Source organism: Cololabis saira, chromosome 8, assembly GCF_033807715.1.
Source record: "Cololabis saira isolate AMF1-May2022 chromosome 8, fColSai1.1, whole genome shotgun sequence".
NCBI lineage: Eukaryota > Metazoa > Chordata > Actinopteri > Beloniformes > Belonidae > Cololabis > Cololabis saira.
The window spans coordinates 5360273-5378097 of record NC_084594.1 but is presented as its reverse complement, the minus strand read 5'-3'; the positions used below and the strand labels follow the sequence as shown (position 1 = coordinate 5378097).

Below are 17825 nucleotides of genomic sequence, written 5' to 3'. Positions count from 1 at the left end.
TGAAACTCCTTAGGGAGTTCGGAATCAGGGTGTCACGGCTCAGACAGGACAGAGAACCCAAATGCACAACACCAGGCAGGATCAGAGTCCAAGAGGCTTTAATCTTTGTCAAAAGGCAGGCAGGGGTCAAACCGGGTAGTCAGGCAGATCAGGCAAACAAAACCAAAACGGGCAGGCAAAAATCCATAAACCAAGAATCAGGCAGGGTCAAAGACAGGCAGGCAGGCAGGCAGGCAGAAACAGAACAGGATATGAAGGCTGGAAAGCGAGGCAAAAACACACGACAATCTGGCAAACTAGAAGGTGGAAATGGGCCGGTATATGAGGGGAACTGCTGATGAGGGAAACCAGGTGTGGAGCTGGGTGGGGAAGCACAGGTGAAGGGAATGAGTGGATCTCTGGCTGATTAGGGTGGCAGGATCTGGAAAAACAGGGGAGTGAGTTAAACAGTAAAAAAAAACCTATCCTACACTGTGAAACTGTGACACAGGGGACACACTCACAGACAGGCCATCAAAGAGCTGGCCAACACTGCTGAGAAAACGAGCCATTGGCTGTGGATGAAGAGGAGCGACACCATCTGGGCTGCTAAGCCAAATGCTTAACCCTGGGACACACACCCGGGTCTGATCAACCTGTGGTGGGCCGGCCTCGGCTGAGGGCGTCTTGTGATAATTGACTCCACTCGAACACTCAGCACTGGCTCTCCTCAGGGCTGCGTGCTCAGCCCCTTCCTGTTCACGCTGTACACACACGATTGTGCCCCCCTTCCCCTACTCCAACATCATCGTCAAGTTCGCCGATGACACAACAGTGGTGGGTCTCATCTCTGGCGGCGACGAGACAGCGTACAGGGAGGAGGTCCAGAGACTGGTGACTTGGTGTTCAGCGAACAACCTCTTGCTGAACACCAGCAAAACCAAGGAGATGGTGATGGACTGGAGGAAGAAGAGAGCTGACCACGTCCCGCTGCAAATCAACGGGGTGTGTGAGGACAGAGTTGCCTCCTTCAGGTTCCTGGGAGTCCATGTATCTGATGACCTGGCATGGCACACCAACACAGCAGCGATGGTCAGCAAAGCACAGCAGAGACTGCATTTCCTGAGATTGCTCAGGAAGTGCAACGTGCAGCCCGAGCTCATGCGGTGCTTCTACCGGTCGGCAGTGGAGAGTGTGCTGACTTTTGGCATCACAGTGTGGTATGCCGGCCTCACTATGAAGGACAAGACAGCAGGGGGGGGGTCATAAAAGCGGCCCAGAAGATCATCGGCCGCCCCCTGCCCTCCCTAAATGACATTGCACACTCTCAGGGGCTGAAAAGGGCTAGAAGGATCTTGAAGGACCCATCTCATCCCGGGCACAGTCTTTTTGACCTGCTGCCCTCCGGCAGGAGGTACAGAGTCCTGAGGCAGCGGACAAACAGACTCAAGAACAGCTACTATCCCTGGGCCATCAGACTGTTAAATAATACATAACATAACAGGTGTATCTTTTGAATGATGTGGGAGTTTGTTTTGTATTGTTTGTATTGCTTTTATATTTGCACTTTGCACTTTGGTGGGAACATCCCAACCAATCTCATTGTGGCTTGAGCACAATGACAATAAAGTCTATTCTATTCTAATTGGCCGAAACGCCCCATGATCTGAGGACACAACTGACGATGTGTCCCAGGGGCTAAGTTTGGCTGTAAAGCAGCAACTCCTCTTCCACTCAGATATGCAGTCAGGCGCAAGCTTGGCTCAGGGAAGAGGACGCCCCTGCCATGCATAGTCCCGGGGGATTGTACCATCTAGTCCTTTCATTGAATTCTGATTTTTTTGGTCCAATATGGCTCTTTCAACATTTTGTGTTGCCGACCCCTGTAATAAAACATAAACAAATCATTTATCCTCATTGCACAATGCATCTCTGTTTTCCTCCATCCAGGTGATGTAGAGATCGGTCTGATGGAGAGGAACGGGGGTCTGGAGGTGGAGGTGGTCCAGGCCAGAGGGCTCACCATGAAACCAGGGTCAAAGGGACCCCCAGGTGAGTCCAAACCAACCTGACAGGGTGATTTTCCTCAGTTTGCATCAGAAACAGTAGACGCCAAAAATGTAGGACGAGAAGTTTTCTGCATGACACAGATAAATCACCGCCCAGTGAAACGGCATCGCCTGCAGATGCGACGGCCTGCAGGGAGGAACATGCCTTCCAGGAACACAGAGTTAGAGTTTCAGGGTATAAAACTTGCAGGAATGAAGAGTTCATGGAGTTTGCACGCCGAGCAGCGGGAGATGATGAACAGAATAAGTGATGCAGCTCGACTCACACCTGACTTTCACCCAGGAGCTAATGAGTGCTCATAAATCTGTTTTTGTTTGGTGTCATGTTTCTGCTCTCTGATTAGGTTTGCCATCACTTACTTACTGTCTTACTTACTATTATATCAACTGACATGACATCACCCAGGAATCTCCTACCCTGCCTTTAATGGTACTGGTGTAAATGACGACTGATGATATTTGTGTAGACGATAAAAACATGGATCTCCTTACATGACATCATGGCTATTTTCATCAACTTACATTAATCAAAGGATGTTTTACTCTTCTTCTGTAGCTAAATATAGTTTGTTTTTTTTTCAAATATCCCAGAATCGGACTACTTTTACCCCTTGTGCTGTCTTTGGGTCAAGGGAGGATGAAGGGAGAAAAGAAGGAATGAAGGAAAGAAGGAAGTAAGGAAGAAAGGAGAAAAGAAGGAAAGAAGGAAGGACGTAGGAAAGGGAGTAAGGAAGGGAGAAAAGATGGAAGAAAGGAAAGAAGGAAGTAAGGAAGAAAGGAAAAAGAAGGAAAGAAGGAAGGAAGTAGGAAAGGGAGTAAGGAAGGGAGAAAAGATGGAAGGGAGGAAAGATAGAAGGAAGGGAGAAAAGGAAAGAAGGGAGGGAGAAAAGAATGGAGAAAATGAAAGACAGAAGGGAGGGAAGAAGGAAGGAATGGAGAAAATAAGGAAAGGAAGGAAAAGCAAAGAAGGTAATAAAGGAACGGATGACGAAAGGGAGGTAGGAAGAAAAAGGAGTAAAGGAGCGTAAAAAAGGAGGAAAAGAGAAAGGAAGAAGGAAGGAGAGAGCAGGAGGAAAGAAGGATAGAAGAATTGGTTCATTTTGACCCAAAGACAGTACAAGGGTTAAACTTGTGAGGATACCGAACTTCTGTCCTGCAGCAGAGCTGCAGATCTATAGCGCTACAGAGCTGCAGAGCTGCTGCCAGTTCAGTTCAGAACCAACTTTCCTGTCTGCTCTCGTTCCAGCCGCCTACATCAAAGTTTACCTCCTGGAGAACGGCACCTGTGTGGCCAAAAAGAAGACCAAGTCGGTGAGGAAGTCCCTGGATCCGCTCTACAACCAGGTCCTGGTCTTCTCGGAGACGCCCCAGGGGAAAGTGGTGCAGGTAAGACGGCACCAACCGTGAAGACAACTGAGATAAATGTTCAAGCTGTGACACACACACCAGCAGGCCAGCACGCAGCTCCCGAAGCTCCCGCCTGCAAACAAGCACAAAAGAGAAAAAAGGGGGGCCGGCACAAGAAACTACAGGAACGATGGACAAAAATGATAGCTATGAGATATTTATAATAAATAAAAATGGTAATGGAGAAGAGAGGCAGGGAAAAGGAGAGGAGAAGAAGGGTGAGAGGCACCGCCCAGCGGATCATGTCGGTCCCCCCTGCAGCATAAGCCTATAGCAGCATATCTACCGCGAAGCTATATTTGAGACTAACTATTATAGTCTTGTTCTATAGCTGCAACTATGACTACTGACTCTAACACACTAGAGTTTACACTACCTAGAGATTTACCAACACCAGCTAGAGGTTTACTAAACACTAACTATAGGCTTTACTAAACAGAAAGGTTTTAAGTTTAGTTTAAAAGGTGGAGGTGGTGTCAGCCTCCTTAACCCAGATTGGAAGTTGGTTCCATAGTAATGGTGCCTGATAGCAGAACGCCCGCCCTCCAAATCTACATTTGGATACTCTAGGATCTACGAGTAAACCTGGACTCCGAGAACAGAGAGCTCTGCCAGGAACATAAGGCCCTATCAGGTCTTGTAAATACTGCGGAGCTAAGCCGTTTTGGGCTTTATACGCAAGTAATCAAATTTTAAATTGGATTCTGAATTTTACGGGTAGCCAATGGAGCGACGCTAACACTGGAGAGACGTGGTCTCTCCTGCTGATTCCTGTCAGTACTCGTGCTGCTGCATTCTGGATCAGCTGGAGCCTATTCAGTAAATTACTTGGACATCCTGCTAATAACACATTACAGTAATCTAGTCTAGAAGATACAAACGCATGAACTACCTTTTCTGAACTGGATCATAAGGGGGGACCCTCCTGCTGAAGACTAGCTGGGCAGAGCAGGGAAAGAGGAAAATGATGCAACTTGATGCGATTAATGTCCCTTCAGGTAACAGAGTCTGAATTGCGTTACGTTGCGTTAGGGAGAGACTCAATGTAGTTTTTTTTTGCAGCCGAAATTCATTTCTGACGTCATGTGAGTGACGGATAAAGGAACAAAATACAACATTAGTGCAATATAAATGCTATTCTATCCAATAAATGTCCCTCCAAACACAAACTGCCTGGAGTCGGTACAAACTCCTGCAGTAATGGATATATAGATTTTAAGACACTGTATAACTTAAGAGCGGAGAGCTGGCCAGGAACTAGACAGGAGCGCTGACGTCGCCGCCCACAGGATGTTTAAAGAAAGGCGACAGACCCAGCTGGGTAATTCACCATCTTTTATCGTCATCGCCCTCAAGACTGTGGGCTTAAAATACCAAGAGTTTCTCCAGGTTGTCGTGAGCCGGCGAAGGCGAGACAGATTCAGGTGTCCTGACGCAGAGCACGTTCTGTCATCCGGTTCCTTGTTTCTGCTAAATTTCTTCACCGTTCATTTTCTTTTTTTTTTATTTGATTTAGTCAGATTTTATTCACACTCACACATGTGAATTGGTCTCCTGGAGAAGCTGTGAAAAGCTTATGGTCGGAGCCAATGAACATGAATACATAGACAGGAATGCATGCATACACTTGCACTTATATACACACTAAACAATACAACATGCACTTTATACTAGACTACCATTCAACATATGACATTACAAACACTTAACATGAAACATTTTGTGATCCCGAAGTTTACATTTATATATATGAGCTTAACAATTGTTTCTTTAACCCTTGTGCTGTCTTCGGGGCAAGGAAGGAAAAAGAGAAGAAGGGAGGAAAGAAGGAAGGAAGGAAGAAAAGAAGGAAGGAAGGGAGGAAAGAAGGAAGGAAAGAAGGAAGGAAGGAGGAAGGAAGGGAGAAAACAAGGAAGGAAGGAAGGAAGGAAGGAAGGAAGGAAGGAAGGAAGGAAGGAAGGGAAAAAAGAAGGAAGGAAGGAAGGGAGGAAAGCAGGAGATAATGTACGAGGGGAGAAAAGAAAGAAGGAAAGAAGGGACGAAAGAAAGAAGGAATGGAGGAAGGAAGGAAGGAAAGAAGGGAAAAAAGAAGGAAGGAAGGGAGAAAAGAAGGAAGGAAGGACGGAAGGAAGGAAGGAAGGAAGGAAGGAAGGAAGGGAGGGAGGAAAGAAGGAAGGAATGGAGGAAGGAAGGGAGAAAAGAGGAAGGGAGAAGGAAGGAGAGAGCAGGAGGAAAGAAGGGAAAAAAGAAGGAAGGAAGGAAGGAAGGAAGGAAGGGAGGAAAGAAGGAAGGAAGGGAAAAAAGAATGAAAGAATGAGGAAGAGGGAGGAAAGAAGGAAGGAAGGAAATAAGGAAGGAAGGGAGGGCGAAAGAAGGAAGGAAGGAAAGAAGGAAGGAAGGAAGGAAGGAAGGAAGGAAGGAAGGAAGGAAGGAAGGAAGGGAGGGCGAAAGAAGGAAGGAAGGAAAGAAGGAAGGAAGGAAGGAAGGAAGGAAGGAAGGAAGGAAGGAAGGAAGGAAGGAAGGAAGGAAGGAAGGAAGGAAGGGAGAAAAGAGGAAGGGAGAAGGAAGGAGAGAGCAGGAGGAAAGAAGGAACAGGAGAATTAGGTCATTTTGACCCAAAGACTGTACAAGGGTTAACTGCCGTTTGAATCTGGAGATGAACTGTGACATTTTAACGCTCATCATTCAACTAATTCCAAATCTTCCATTCCAAAACACTCATATTTGTTCCCACAAGTTTCCGTTTTTTCCCTATAATAAGGTGTTTATGTCTAGATTTGTGGGTGTGCAGGGGACCAACGGAGATTGGGATGAGTTGAGTTAATCTGGGATTCAAACCTGAGACCACCTGATATATTGTCCACGCATTATGGAATTTTTTATTTTCTTTTGCTGCAATCCACCTGCGTTATTTTTCATTTTTCCTCTGTAATTTACCGGTTCCTAACCATAAACAATCTTGGATAAGGAGCTGGTGGTGACGGAGGCAACTGGCCCTGCAGCTCCCGTCACTCTGTAATTAGCCACTAAATGCCTCCCTCTTAATTATCCAACGCGTGTGTCACTGTCCTCCGAGTTTCATCAACCTCATTCACACTGCAGGATGAAAACCGCTGAAATCAGCAGCATTTTTCAGTTCGTCCCCCGTCACCGGCCTCCGCGCCCAGCGCTTGTGATGCAGCCAAAAAATCTCAATATTCTGTTAAAACGTGCTTATAAAACAATAAAAATATAGATTCTGTCAGAAGATTAAAAAAAAAGCTTTTGTTGGTTCAACCTCCAGGTAGATTTGTAGTTCTGGAGAACCATCTTGGTCTCTAGATCAGTTTTTTGGGGTCCTGGTCTTGTTCCTCAATGCAAAAACTCAAAATCTTAACAAGAAACAATTTTCACCTGTTTCAAGTACATTTTCACTTGAAATAAGTAGAAAAAATCTGCCAATGGAACAAGATTCATCTTCTCATTACAAGCAAAAAAAATCTTGCTATCCACATAGATAAACGTTGATGTCTATTTGGAAGCGTGATCTGACGGGGTATTTTCATCTGTCAAATCATCCTACCTGCACGGCGTGTCCGCGGTGCAGGACAAGCCACGCCGGTGTCGTGCCAAAAAGTGATTGCCTGCCAGAATCTGATTTCTCCCCTGAAATTTGGTCTTTTTACCTGCCAAAAATTGATTGAAGGCCAAATACAGTTAATAAAAGGTTGTTTCTACTTAAATATGATTTGATCTCATTCTTGAGCTTCATAATCTGAAAATCTGACGTTTCAGCACTATTGCTCAACGGGCTGCTGTGCACGCTCCCGCGGCCAGAAATCAGATTCTGGCAGGCAACTCACTCACTTTCTTTTTGTTAGTGATGCCACTACTGTGACCACCAAATAATGTGGTTTTCCTGCCTCCACCTCATCCACAACATCTCCATCTCAGTCTCCGTGAAATTTAGTGACACGGTTGCTCAACACGTCTCATTCATCCTGACGCGCAGCAGAAACAGACTGCAGGAGCTGCTGCACATGCTCAGCAGGCTCATTCATATGCAAATACAGTCATAAAGTAGTTTGCATTGACCATTTATGGTATAATGTGGGCGTGTAGAGGGCGGGATATGAGGCGAATACACCTGCGCAACCGTCCAGCTGGACTGTGATTTATAAAGAGAACATTGCGTGCAAGTGCTCCAGTGTTTCCTCAGGGGGGTCGTCCACACTGGGAGGTGTGCCTGCTCTGCCCATGGGGGTGTCGTCATGGGGGTCCCTCAGGCCTGGGTGGCTGGGGGTGGGACTCCACCTTCTGTGTGGGGTTAGCCCCGGTCTCTCCGGGTTGGGGGGGGGTCTCTGTGGCGATGCTCCTTGTGGTCGTTGTCGGTGAAGCCTCTCGGTGTGGACGGCCACCCATAGTGTTTTCCTCACCTGGATCGTTAGTGCTAAGCCATGTCCCCAGTCAACTTACTGTGTGTGTGTGTGTGTGTGTGTGTGTGTGTGTGGGCGTGTGAGTGTATGCACATGTGTATGAGTGTGAGTGAGGGTGTGTGTATGCGTGGGGGGTGGGGTCGTATGGGATGTTTTAAATTGTATTTTTGATTGTTATTTTATTTTGTATGTAAAGCACCATGTGTTGCATTTATATTGCATGATTTGGTGCTATATAAATAGATAAAGTTTAAAGTTTGAAGTGTGCGTGCACACGGTTTTATAAATCCAGATTCTTTTTTGCGCCCGCCATTTTCGGCTTTTGGGCGCACGTACACTTTTAGTATGAATCCTACACACTCTTATATAAATGAGGCCCCAGGACATTACTAGGTTTGCTTTTTTCTGTTGGCCTTGAGTTGAACTAGTCTTGGTCTTGATTCTCTCTGGTCCTGGTCTTGTCTTGGTCTTGGTCTCGGTTCAGGCGGTCTTGAGATCAAAGTCCCGTCCAGAGGAACCAGACGAACGTATTGTATCTACAGACCCCGTTGGGGGACTCTGGGCCGTTGGACCGCTGCGTTTCAACAGCTTTCTGGTTCAGACTCGTTAATAAAAAGGTGAACGTATATATTTCCAACGACCCATTATTTCAAATTCATGAGACAAGTTTGTTTCTATGCAACAATGAGGTGACTAAAAAGGGCTTTGCAGAGAGATTAAAACATTGTCACACTGCAGAAAACAAGCGTGATTTAAAATTTTAACTATGGTAATAAGAAAGAAAGAAAAGTGTAAAAGTGCAGATTTGGAGCTGAACTCGACCGTTGGAGGAAACAGCGAAAAGGAAACGTGTTTGTAGTAAATGAAAGTGGAAGCTTGGACTGTTTGTTCCGTCAGGACGCATCTGGACGCATCTCCTCCTCCTCTGCCATCACCGTGTAATTAGCCGCTGAAAACTTCCTTCCTAATTATCGGCCATCCATCTCTCCTCTGGCTCCGTTCCTGTTTTCTAGTAATAAACTTGTGTTTCGATCATTTATCTCTGATCGTTTGCAAGTTCGGTGTGCTTCTGTGTATTTTATTAATAAACAAACGTAATGTTTCTGTTATATTTCCCTTAATGCCTGACAGAAGCAAAACCACGTGTTTTTTCTGTGATTAATTCCCCACCCAGCCCAACCCAGGGGGTTTCAGGCTTAACCCGACATAACAAGCTACTTTTATACAGAACTTAGTTTAGTCAACAAACGACGGACTCTAGTAAGGTTTTGATGAAGTGGTCAGGCGTTTCATTTACTTTTTCCTGCAGTGCTGTAAACGTCAGCTGCACATCGATGTCATCTCTCTGGAACCGCTCGCAGAAACTCATCGTTCTTTAGGGCGACCTGTCTTTAACTAAAATGGGTTACAATAGAATCCAACTGGGCAGGATTTTGTTTTTTGTCATTAAAGTTTTTTTTATTTATTCATGCATATAAAAACCTACATTCAAACTCAAAACACAACATTTGTAATAACATCAACAGACCCTTCATATACCCATCATACAACCATATATACAAAGGCCTCCTGTAAATCCACATTTATTTTGAAACAATCAGAATGAACATCCAGCGTCTACAAGTTTCCCCATCTGCTCTAGCTACAAAAAAATAAGGTCCCACGCCCTCCTACAATCTTCCTCTTCATTGACTACGTTTACATGCAGTCAAAATTCGGGTTACGGTCAATATTCCGGTTAGAAAAGGGTTATTGACTGCATGTAAAAGCAATCATTGTTCACTCTATAGCCAGCATGCAACTTCTGACATCATTTCCATCCATTTTTTAACATCTGGGGTAACTGTACTTTTCCATACTTTGAGAATTGTTTGAGCAGCTGTGACCATCCCGACTTTTAAAACTATCTGATCATATTTAGATATATTTGGAATTTCTGTTTGATCCCCTAAACCAGGGGTCGGCAACCCAAAATGTTGAAAGAGCCATATTGGACCAAAAACACAAAAAACAAATATGTCTGGAGCCACAAAAAATGAAAAGTCTTGTATCAGCCTTAGAATGAAGACAACACATGCTGCATGTTTCTATATTAGTTATAACTGGGGGGATATTTTTTTTTCATTATGCACTTCGAGAAAAAAGTCGAAATGTCGAGAAAAAAGTCGAAATGTTGAGAAAAAAGTCAAAATGTCGAGAAAAAAGTCGAAATGTCGAGAAAAAAGTCAAAATGTCGAGAAAAAAAGTCGAAATCTTGAGAAAAAAGTCAAAATATTGAAAAAAGTCAAAATGTCGAGAAAAAAGTCAAAATTTAGAGAAAAAAGTCTAAATGTTGAGAAAAAAGTCAAAATTTTGAGAAAAAATTTGAAATATCGTGATTAAAAAGGAAAGGAAAACGGAAGAAAAAAAGAGAAAAAAGAGAAAAAAAATAGGAAAAAAAGAAAAAAAGGAAAAAAGAAGAAGAGAAAAAAAAGAAGGAAAAAAAGGTCAAACATTTTTGAAAAAGCTCCAGGAGCCACTAGGGCGGCGCTAAAGAGCTGCATGCGGCTCTAGAGCCGCGGGTTGCCGATCCCTGCCCTAAACAGACACAGTCTTGGTGATACAGGTGTCGTCACACCCAGCCGTTTACTCACATTTACCCTAAATCATTCTGACATTTCAAGTTATTTCCTATTAAACCCATTCTGTGCAGTTTCCAACTGTGCAGTATTTATGCTTTGCAGATGATTTGCCCCGGGGTTGCCCTCTGGCTCTAAACAGTTCTAACCGCTGTGGTTTGGTGGTATCTAGAGGAAATCGTTTGGATGCATTTGAGCAGGGTCGCCTCCATTGGACACAACTTTCTCCCTTCTTTCTTTTTGGATGTGCCGAGATGTCGTCACAGCGCGGCACTGTGAAATAAAAAAAAAGTTAAATTCGGGCGTAGGCAGGCGCGACGCAAACGCCGCAGCAGAGCGGTCCGCTCTTGCGCCGGTAGCACATACACAATGAATGGGATCGGCAGCGGTCTGCGTTTTGCGCCCTCTCTGTGAAAGGGGTTATAACCATTGTTGTTTTTCCCGGGGTACGGAAGAGGAAACTCCTTCCGCGTTCATTTCTGACCAATGAGAGAACAGTTGGTTCATGGCACTTGTTAACAGCTTTGAACCGCTACAGACGTTTGCCTTGTGAACACAAACGGCACAAACGAAAAATGAAACAACTGTATGGATTTAGCCCCTGAATCGGAGCAAAACAAACGGGCCACAGGTCTGAAAGCAGCCTGAGACACATGAGGAAGGGCAAGTGACCTGAAACAAGAGGAGAATTACTTTTCAAAATAAAACAGGAAATGACAGGACAAAACAAAGACAAGACAACCTCACCACGGTGTGACACCGGAGAGGCAACGACAGGCCTCGCAGCTTCCTCTCATTACATTTCCTTTACCAACTCGCACTCTTCTCACTTAGGAAGGTCCAGGAGACTGGCCCATCTGGACCTGCATGCTTCATCTTTCACCCTAAACCAGGGGTCAGCAACCCAAGATGTTGAAAGAGCCATATTGGACCAAAAACACAAAAAACAAATATGTCTGGAGCCGCAAAAAATGAAAAGTCTTGTATAAACCTTAGAATGAAGACAACACATGCTGCATGTTTCTATATTAGTTAGAACTGGGGGAAGATTTTTTTTTTCATTATGCACTTCGAGAAAAAAGTGGAAATGTTGAGAAAAAAGTGGAAATGTTGAGAAAAAAGTCAAAATATTGAGAAAAAAGTCAAAATATCGAGATTAATGTTGAAGTACAATCTCGAGAAAAAAGTCGAAATGCAGAGAAAAAAGTCGAAATGTCGAGAAAAAAGTCGAAATGTCGAGAAAAAAGTCAAACTTTTGAGAAAAAAGTTGAAATGTCGCAATTAAAAAGGAATGGAAAAAGGAAGAAAAAAAGAAAAAAAGAAGAAAAAAAAAAAAAGGGGAAAAAAGAAAAAAAGAATAAAAAAAATAAGAAAAAAACAGAAAAAAAGGAAAAAAAGAAGAAAAAGGAAAAAAAATAAGAAAAAAAGGAAAAAAGAAGAAAAAGGAAAAAAATGAGAAAAAAAGAAAAAAAGAAGAAAACAAGAGAAAAAAAATAAGAAAAAAAGGAAAAAAAAGGTCAAACATTTCTGAAAAAGCTCCAGGAGCCACTAGGGCGGCGCTAAAGAGCCGCATGCGGCTCTAGAGCCGCAGGTTGCCGACCCCTGCCCTAAACGCTCAGCATCTCTCTGATTTGCAGCGGTTGAGGTCGGACCGTCAGACAGACAGAAAGACAGATGATCCTTTAAGAGAGAGAAAAAAGAGCCAGACTGGAGCAGATGGAGTCTCTGCAGAAATCACTTCCCAAAACCCTTGGTGTGCTGGCAGCACAAACACAGAGGTTCTGCACATCACGGGACACCGACACTGATGGGGATTGATTAGTTTGTCCTCTGCATGACAACATGGGGACGGGGGGGCGTCAGAGAACAGAGGACACGCTCACATCACACACCTCTCCATTTACTTTCACATATCAGTAAGAGGTTGTGTGGCCTTTGTGCAAGCCTGAATGAATATGCTGTTCCTAGTTATCAAAGAATCCTTCTTTTGCAGATTTCTTTTTTGCATTTTGAGGTTGATTATTTCCTGAAAAATGACAAAAGTCATGCAGCAACTGGCCCCTCGTGGCAACTCTGGTGTAATACCAACTTTGTCTGCTTTTTATTTATCTGTTGGTGGGTTTTTTGTGCCCTTCTGACTATTTACATGAGATATAACCATCATGGTGTTGGGATTTTGATTTGAGTCTTTTTTTTGTAAGGTGTTAGTATTTGTCTGCTGGTTTTTTCACTTTCTGTTTTTGGACTTGTGTTTATCGAGTTGCTTTATTTTGAAAGGGTTTTCTACGGTGGCCGAGACCCGCGATTGCTGAAAATAAAAGTAACACTGCAAACAGAAACAAACGCCGCTGCAAATAAAATAAACGCTTAGCAAATAAAATAAACGCTTAGCAAATAAAATAAACGCAGCTGCAAATAAAATAAACGCTTAGCAAATAAAATAAACGCTTAGCAAATAAAATAAACGCTGCAAACAAAAAGAAACGCCGCTCCAGATAAAAGAAACGCGGAAAATATAAAGTAAACCTCGCTGCAAATAAAATAAAAAAACGACGCAAATAAAAAAGCCACAACGGAAGTGAATTACCGGGGACTATTTTTGCTGATGCACCGGTGTTTTTGTGTGAGAGGAGAAGAAGACGAAGAGGACGTAAAAGGAAGAAATAAGAAGAGCGAGGAATAAGAAGAACAACGAACGAGATAATAAGTCTATTTGCAAAGCGTTTTTTTTTATTTGCAGCGGCGTTTGTTTCTGTTTGCAGCTTTTATTTTCAGCAATGGCGGGTCTCGGCCACTGTAGTTTTCCCCTTCTGTGCCACTTGCTTTAGTGGTCTGCTCCGTCTAGTATTCACATCTTCCTTTGAGTTTTTGGATTCTCCAATAGTTTTAGTATTCTGAGTTCGATAAACAGCATTGTTTTGTACTTGTGTTTATTGAGTTCCTGCTTTATTTTGAAAGGGCCTCCCTGCCCTGCTACATTTCCCATCATAACCCCTAACCGTCGTTACATACAGCCCGTTTGTGACATGCATACATTAGATCGTATTGTTTTGCTGCCTTTTGGAGTCTAATTTTATCCGATATTATTTCCACGTCATCCCCATAGACCAGGGGTCGGAAATCCAAAATGTTTTAGAGCCATATTGGACCAAAAACATAAAACACAAATATGTCTGGAGCCGCAAAAAATGAAAAGTCTTGTTTAAGCCTTAGAATGAAGGCAAATGGCGAAAGGTGAAATGTCGATAAAAAAGTTGAATGTTGATAAAAAAGTCGAATGTTGATAAAAAAGTCGAAATGTTGGGAAAAAAGTCGAAATGTCGATAAAAAAGTCGAAATGTCGATAAAAAAGTGGAATGTTGATAAAAAAGTCGAAATGTCGAGAAAAAAGTCTAAATTTCTAGAAAAAAGTCGAACTGTCAAGATTAATGTTGAAGTACAATCTCGAGGAAAAAGTCGAAATGTTGAGAAAAAAGACAAAATGTCAATAAAAAAGTCGAAATGACGAGAAAAAAGTCAAAATTTCAAGAAAAAAGTTGAAATGTCGAGATTAATGTTGAAGTACAATTTTGAGAAAAAAGTCTAAATGTTGAGAAAAAGTTGAAATGTTGAGAAAAAGGAAGGAAAAAAGAGAAAAAAGGAAAAAAGGAAGAAAAAAAGAAGAAAAAAAGAGAAAAAAATAGAAAAAAAAAGAAGAAAAAAAGGTCAAACATATTTGAAAAAGCTCCAGGAGCCACTAGGGCGGCGCTAAAGAGCCCCGGGTTGCCGACCCCTGTCATAAACGGTTCTGGCCTTCACATATTTGAGAAGTCAACCATCCAGAGCTCCCGAGGGCGGTTGTTTCATCGTTCTGGAAGAAGCCGGTTGACTCCAGAATTACTACTGTTACGTTTGAACCAGCAACCCTCCCAGAAACATAGCGTTGGTTTCCTCTGCACCAGTCTCTGGAAATCCCACATCCTCTCTGAGAGTTCTCCAATGGGTCCATTCTGTTAAAGAAAAGGGGTCCAGTAGCAGGTTATGCTGCACTTTCGTTGTTAATGGACTTTACTTTATAATAAGCTGACTCCAGTGTTTTCCATCTGTCCTTAATTTGCTCGGCGGTGCACTCGGTGCCAGCTTCCTTTTAATCCGAAGTGCAAAGTCTTGAATAAATCTGCATTCCTCACCTTCCTCCCATCTACAGTCTGAGAGGTATTGAATCATTTTAACATTTTCTATTAACTGATAAGTCTTCCCTCGGACCTGTTGGATTTCAATGCTGACATTTTTTTTTATTCTACTATTATTAGATATCTTCTATCAACGATCTGCCCTCTGGAAACGTATAACGTACTTTGAAGGATGACACGTGATACGTGACTAAAGTTGCTTTCGTCAACGAAAATTATGACTAAATATCGTCGTCACCGAACCTTTATCACCTGAGGAAAACGAGATGAGATGCAACAAAAACGCTGGTCGTGTGACGATAATTAAATATATAATGCAACATCGTAGACGAATAAAAATGAGACTAAAATGTAGATTTCAAAATAAAAACTCTGCTAAAATGTGTCTTCATTTTCGTTGACTAAAACGAGACGAAATGTTATACCACAGATCCTTAATGTCCATGTTTTCAGTAGTTTCTCTGGTTTAATGTCCATGTTTTCAGTAGTTTCTCTGGTTTAATGTTCATGTTTTCAGTAGTTTCTCTGGTTTAATGTCCATGTTTTCAGTAGTTTCTCTGGTTTAATGTCCATGTTTTCAGTAGTTTCTCTGGTTTAATGTTCATGTTTTCAGTAGTTTCTCTGGTTTAGTTCTGCTGGGTGACGTTAGTCCTCAATCCAATATAGGCTGTTATAGGCTGATGCCGTTAACGCAGAGCTTTAGGTTCAATTAAATTAAATTTAATTTAATTTAATTTAATTTAATTTAATTTAATTTAATTCAATTCAATTCAATTCAATTCAATTCAATTCAATTCAATTCAATTCAACAGGCAGGTGGAAGCAGCAGGGGGATGACTGGGGGTCCGGGACCGCAGACCAGCATGCAGCTCCTGAAGCTCCGGCCTGCAAACATGCACAAAACAGAAAAAAGGGGGGCCGGCACAAGAAACTACAGGAACGATGGACAAAAATAATAGCTATGAGATATTTATAATAAATAAAAATGGAAATGGAGAAGAGAGGAAGGGAAAAGGAGAAGAGAAGAAGGGTGAGAGGCACCGCCCAGCGGATCATGTCGGTCCCCCCTGCAGCATAAGCCTATAGCAGCATATCTACCACAAAGCTATGTTTGAGACTAACTATTATAGTTTTGTTCTATAGCTGCAACTATGACTACTGACTCTAACACACTAGAGTTTACACTATCTAGAGATTTACCAACACCAGCTAGAGGTTTACTAAACACTAACTATAGGCTTTACTAAACAGAAAGGTTTTAAGTTTAGTTTTAAAGGTGGAGGTGGTGTCAGCCTCCTTAACCCAGATTGGAAGTTGGTTCCATAGTAATGGTGCCTGATAGCAGAACGCCCGCCCTCCAAATCTACATTTAGATACTCTAGGAACTATGAGTAAACCTGCACCCTGGGAGTGGAGAGCTCTGCCAGGAACATAAGGCACTATCAGGTCTTGCAAATAATGCGGAGCTAAGCCGTTTTGGGCTTTATATGCAAGTAATCAAATTTTAAAATTTTAAATTGGATTCTGAATTTTACAGGTAGCCAATGGAGCGACGCTAACACTGGAGAGACGTGGTCTCTCCTGCACGTCAATTAAAAACAAAGTTCAATAGAGAAACGCGGGGATCTGCTAGACGTGGAAAAGAAAACCCAATGTGTCGTGAAAAAAGAAATAGATGGGGAGAAATGTGGAAAAATAAATATGTTGTAAACTAAAATGAGAGTCTTCTGTATCTGGAATGAATGTATTCTTGAGTCTATAAGGTAACAATAATATAATAATAAGATAACCTTGTTTGAATTGTAAAATGGGTTTGGCTAAATACAATCTTTGTCTAAAACTAGAATAAAATGGTCCTGGACAATTCAGACTAAAATGCTTTTAGTCGACTGAAACTTGACACGACTAAAAGGAGAATGAACGTGACTAATGAAAAAGTAAGATGAGAGCTTGACCCAAAGACTAGACCAGGGGTCGGCAACCCAAAATGTTGAAAGAGCCATATTGGACCAAAAACACAAAAAACTAATATATATGAAAGTCTTGTATCAGCCTTAGAATGAAGGCAACACATGCTGCATGTATCTATATTAGTTATAACTGGGGGGAATTTATTTTTCATTATGTACTTCGAGAAAAAAGTTGAAATGTCGAGAAAAAAGTCGAAATGTCGAGAAAAAGTTGAAATGTCGAGAAAAAGTTGAAATGTCGAGAAAAAAGTTGAAATGTCGAGAAAAAGTTGAAATGTCGAGAAAAAGTTGAAATGTCGAGAAAAAGTTGAAACCCCGAGAAAAAAGTTGAAATGTCGAGATAAAAAAGGAAAGGAAAAAGGAAGAAAAAAAGAAAAAAAGGAAGAAAAAAAGAAAAATAGGAATAAAAAAGAAAAAAGAGACAAAAAGAGACAAAAAGGGGAAAAAAAGAAGAAAAATGAAAAAAGAAGAAAAAAATGAAAAAAAAAGGTAAATATTTTTTTTAAATCTCCAGGGAGCCACTAGGGCGGCGCTAAAGAGCCGCATGCGGCTCTAGAGCCGCTGCTTGCTGATCCCTGAAACTGAAACAGGCTGACAGAAACAAAACTGACTGCGTGTTTTTCCCCGTCTGCAGGTGATTGTCTGGGGAAACTACGGCCGGATGGACCGGAAGTGTTTCATGGGCGTGGCCCGGATCCTGCTGGAGGAGCTGGACCTGAGCTCCATGGTCATCGGCTGGTACAAGCTGTTCCCGCCCTCGTCCATGGTGGACCCCACGATGGCTCCGCTCATCCGCCACTCGTCCCAGATGTCTCTGGAGAGCACCATTCCCTGCTGCGAAAGATCCTAAGACTCGGGGGCGAGGACTGAACCATTTACGGACGCTGCAGCTCAGATTCTGTTGCTAGAGATTGGTATGTTTTTATATATCCTGAAGGCCTGCACTCTCTGGAGCAGGTAGGTGTAACAATACCCCTCACAAGAGCACTTTTGCAGGTCGAATCACTGTAAAGATTGATTGGGAAACAACTGTAAATACCAGCAGGTTGTTCAGGATTCACAAGATATTCAATTATTCTTTTTTTTTTTATCAAACTGTTTCCCTCTCAAGTCTCACGGGAAGATTCCTTTTGTTGCTGCAAACCGGCCGCCCCTGAGACTATACGGAAAGTTTTGGCCGTCTTCAGATCTCTTT

The 17825-nt window shown here is 42.6% G+C and overlaps 1 protein-coding gene across 1 annotated transcript in view; it reads left to right on the top strand.

Annotated features, from left to right (window-relative positions):
- rims4 (regulating synaptic membrane exocytosis 4) overlaps positions 1–17574 on the top strand; it is a 93561-nt gene extending 75987 nt beyond the window's left edge. Inside the window, exons 4-6 of the mRNA XM_061728368.1 lie at positions 1930–2031; positions 3295–3434; positions 17265–17574. Coding sequence (XP_061584352.1) covers positions 1930–2031; positions 3295–3434; positions 17265–17480 — 458 coding nt within the window. The 3' untranslated portion in view covers positions 17481–17574. The remainder of the gene's footprint in view (positions 1–1929; positions 2032–3294; positions 3435–17264) is intronic.
- The last annotated feature ends 251 nt before the right edge of the window (positions 17575–17825 follow it).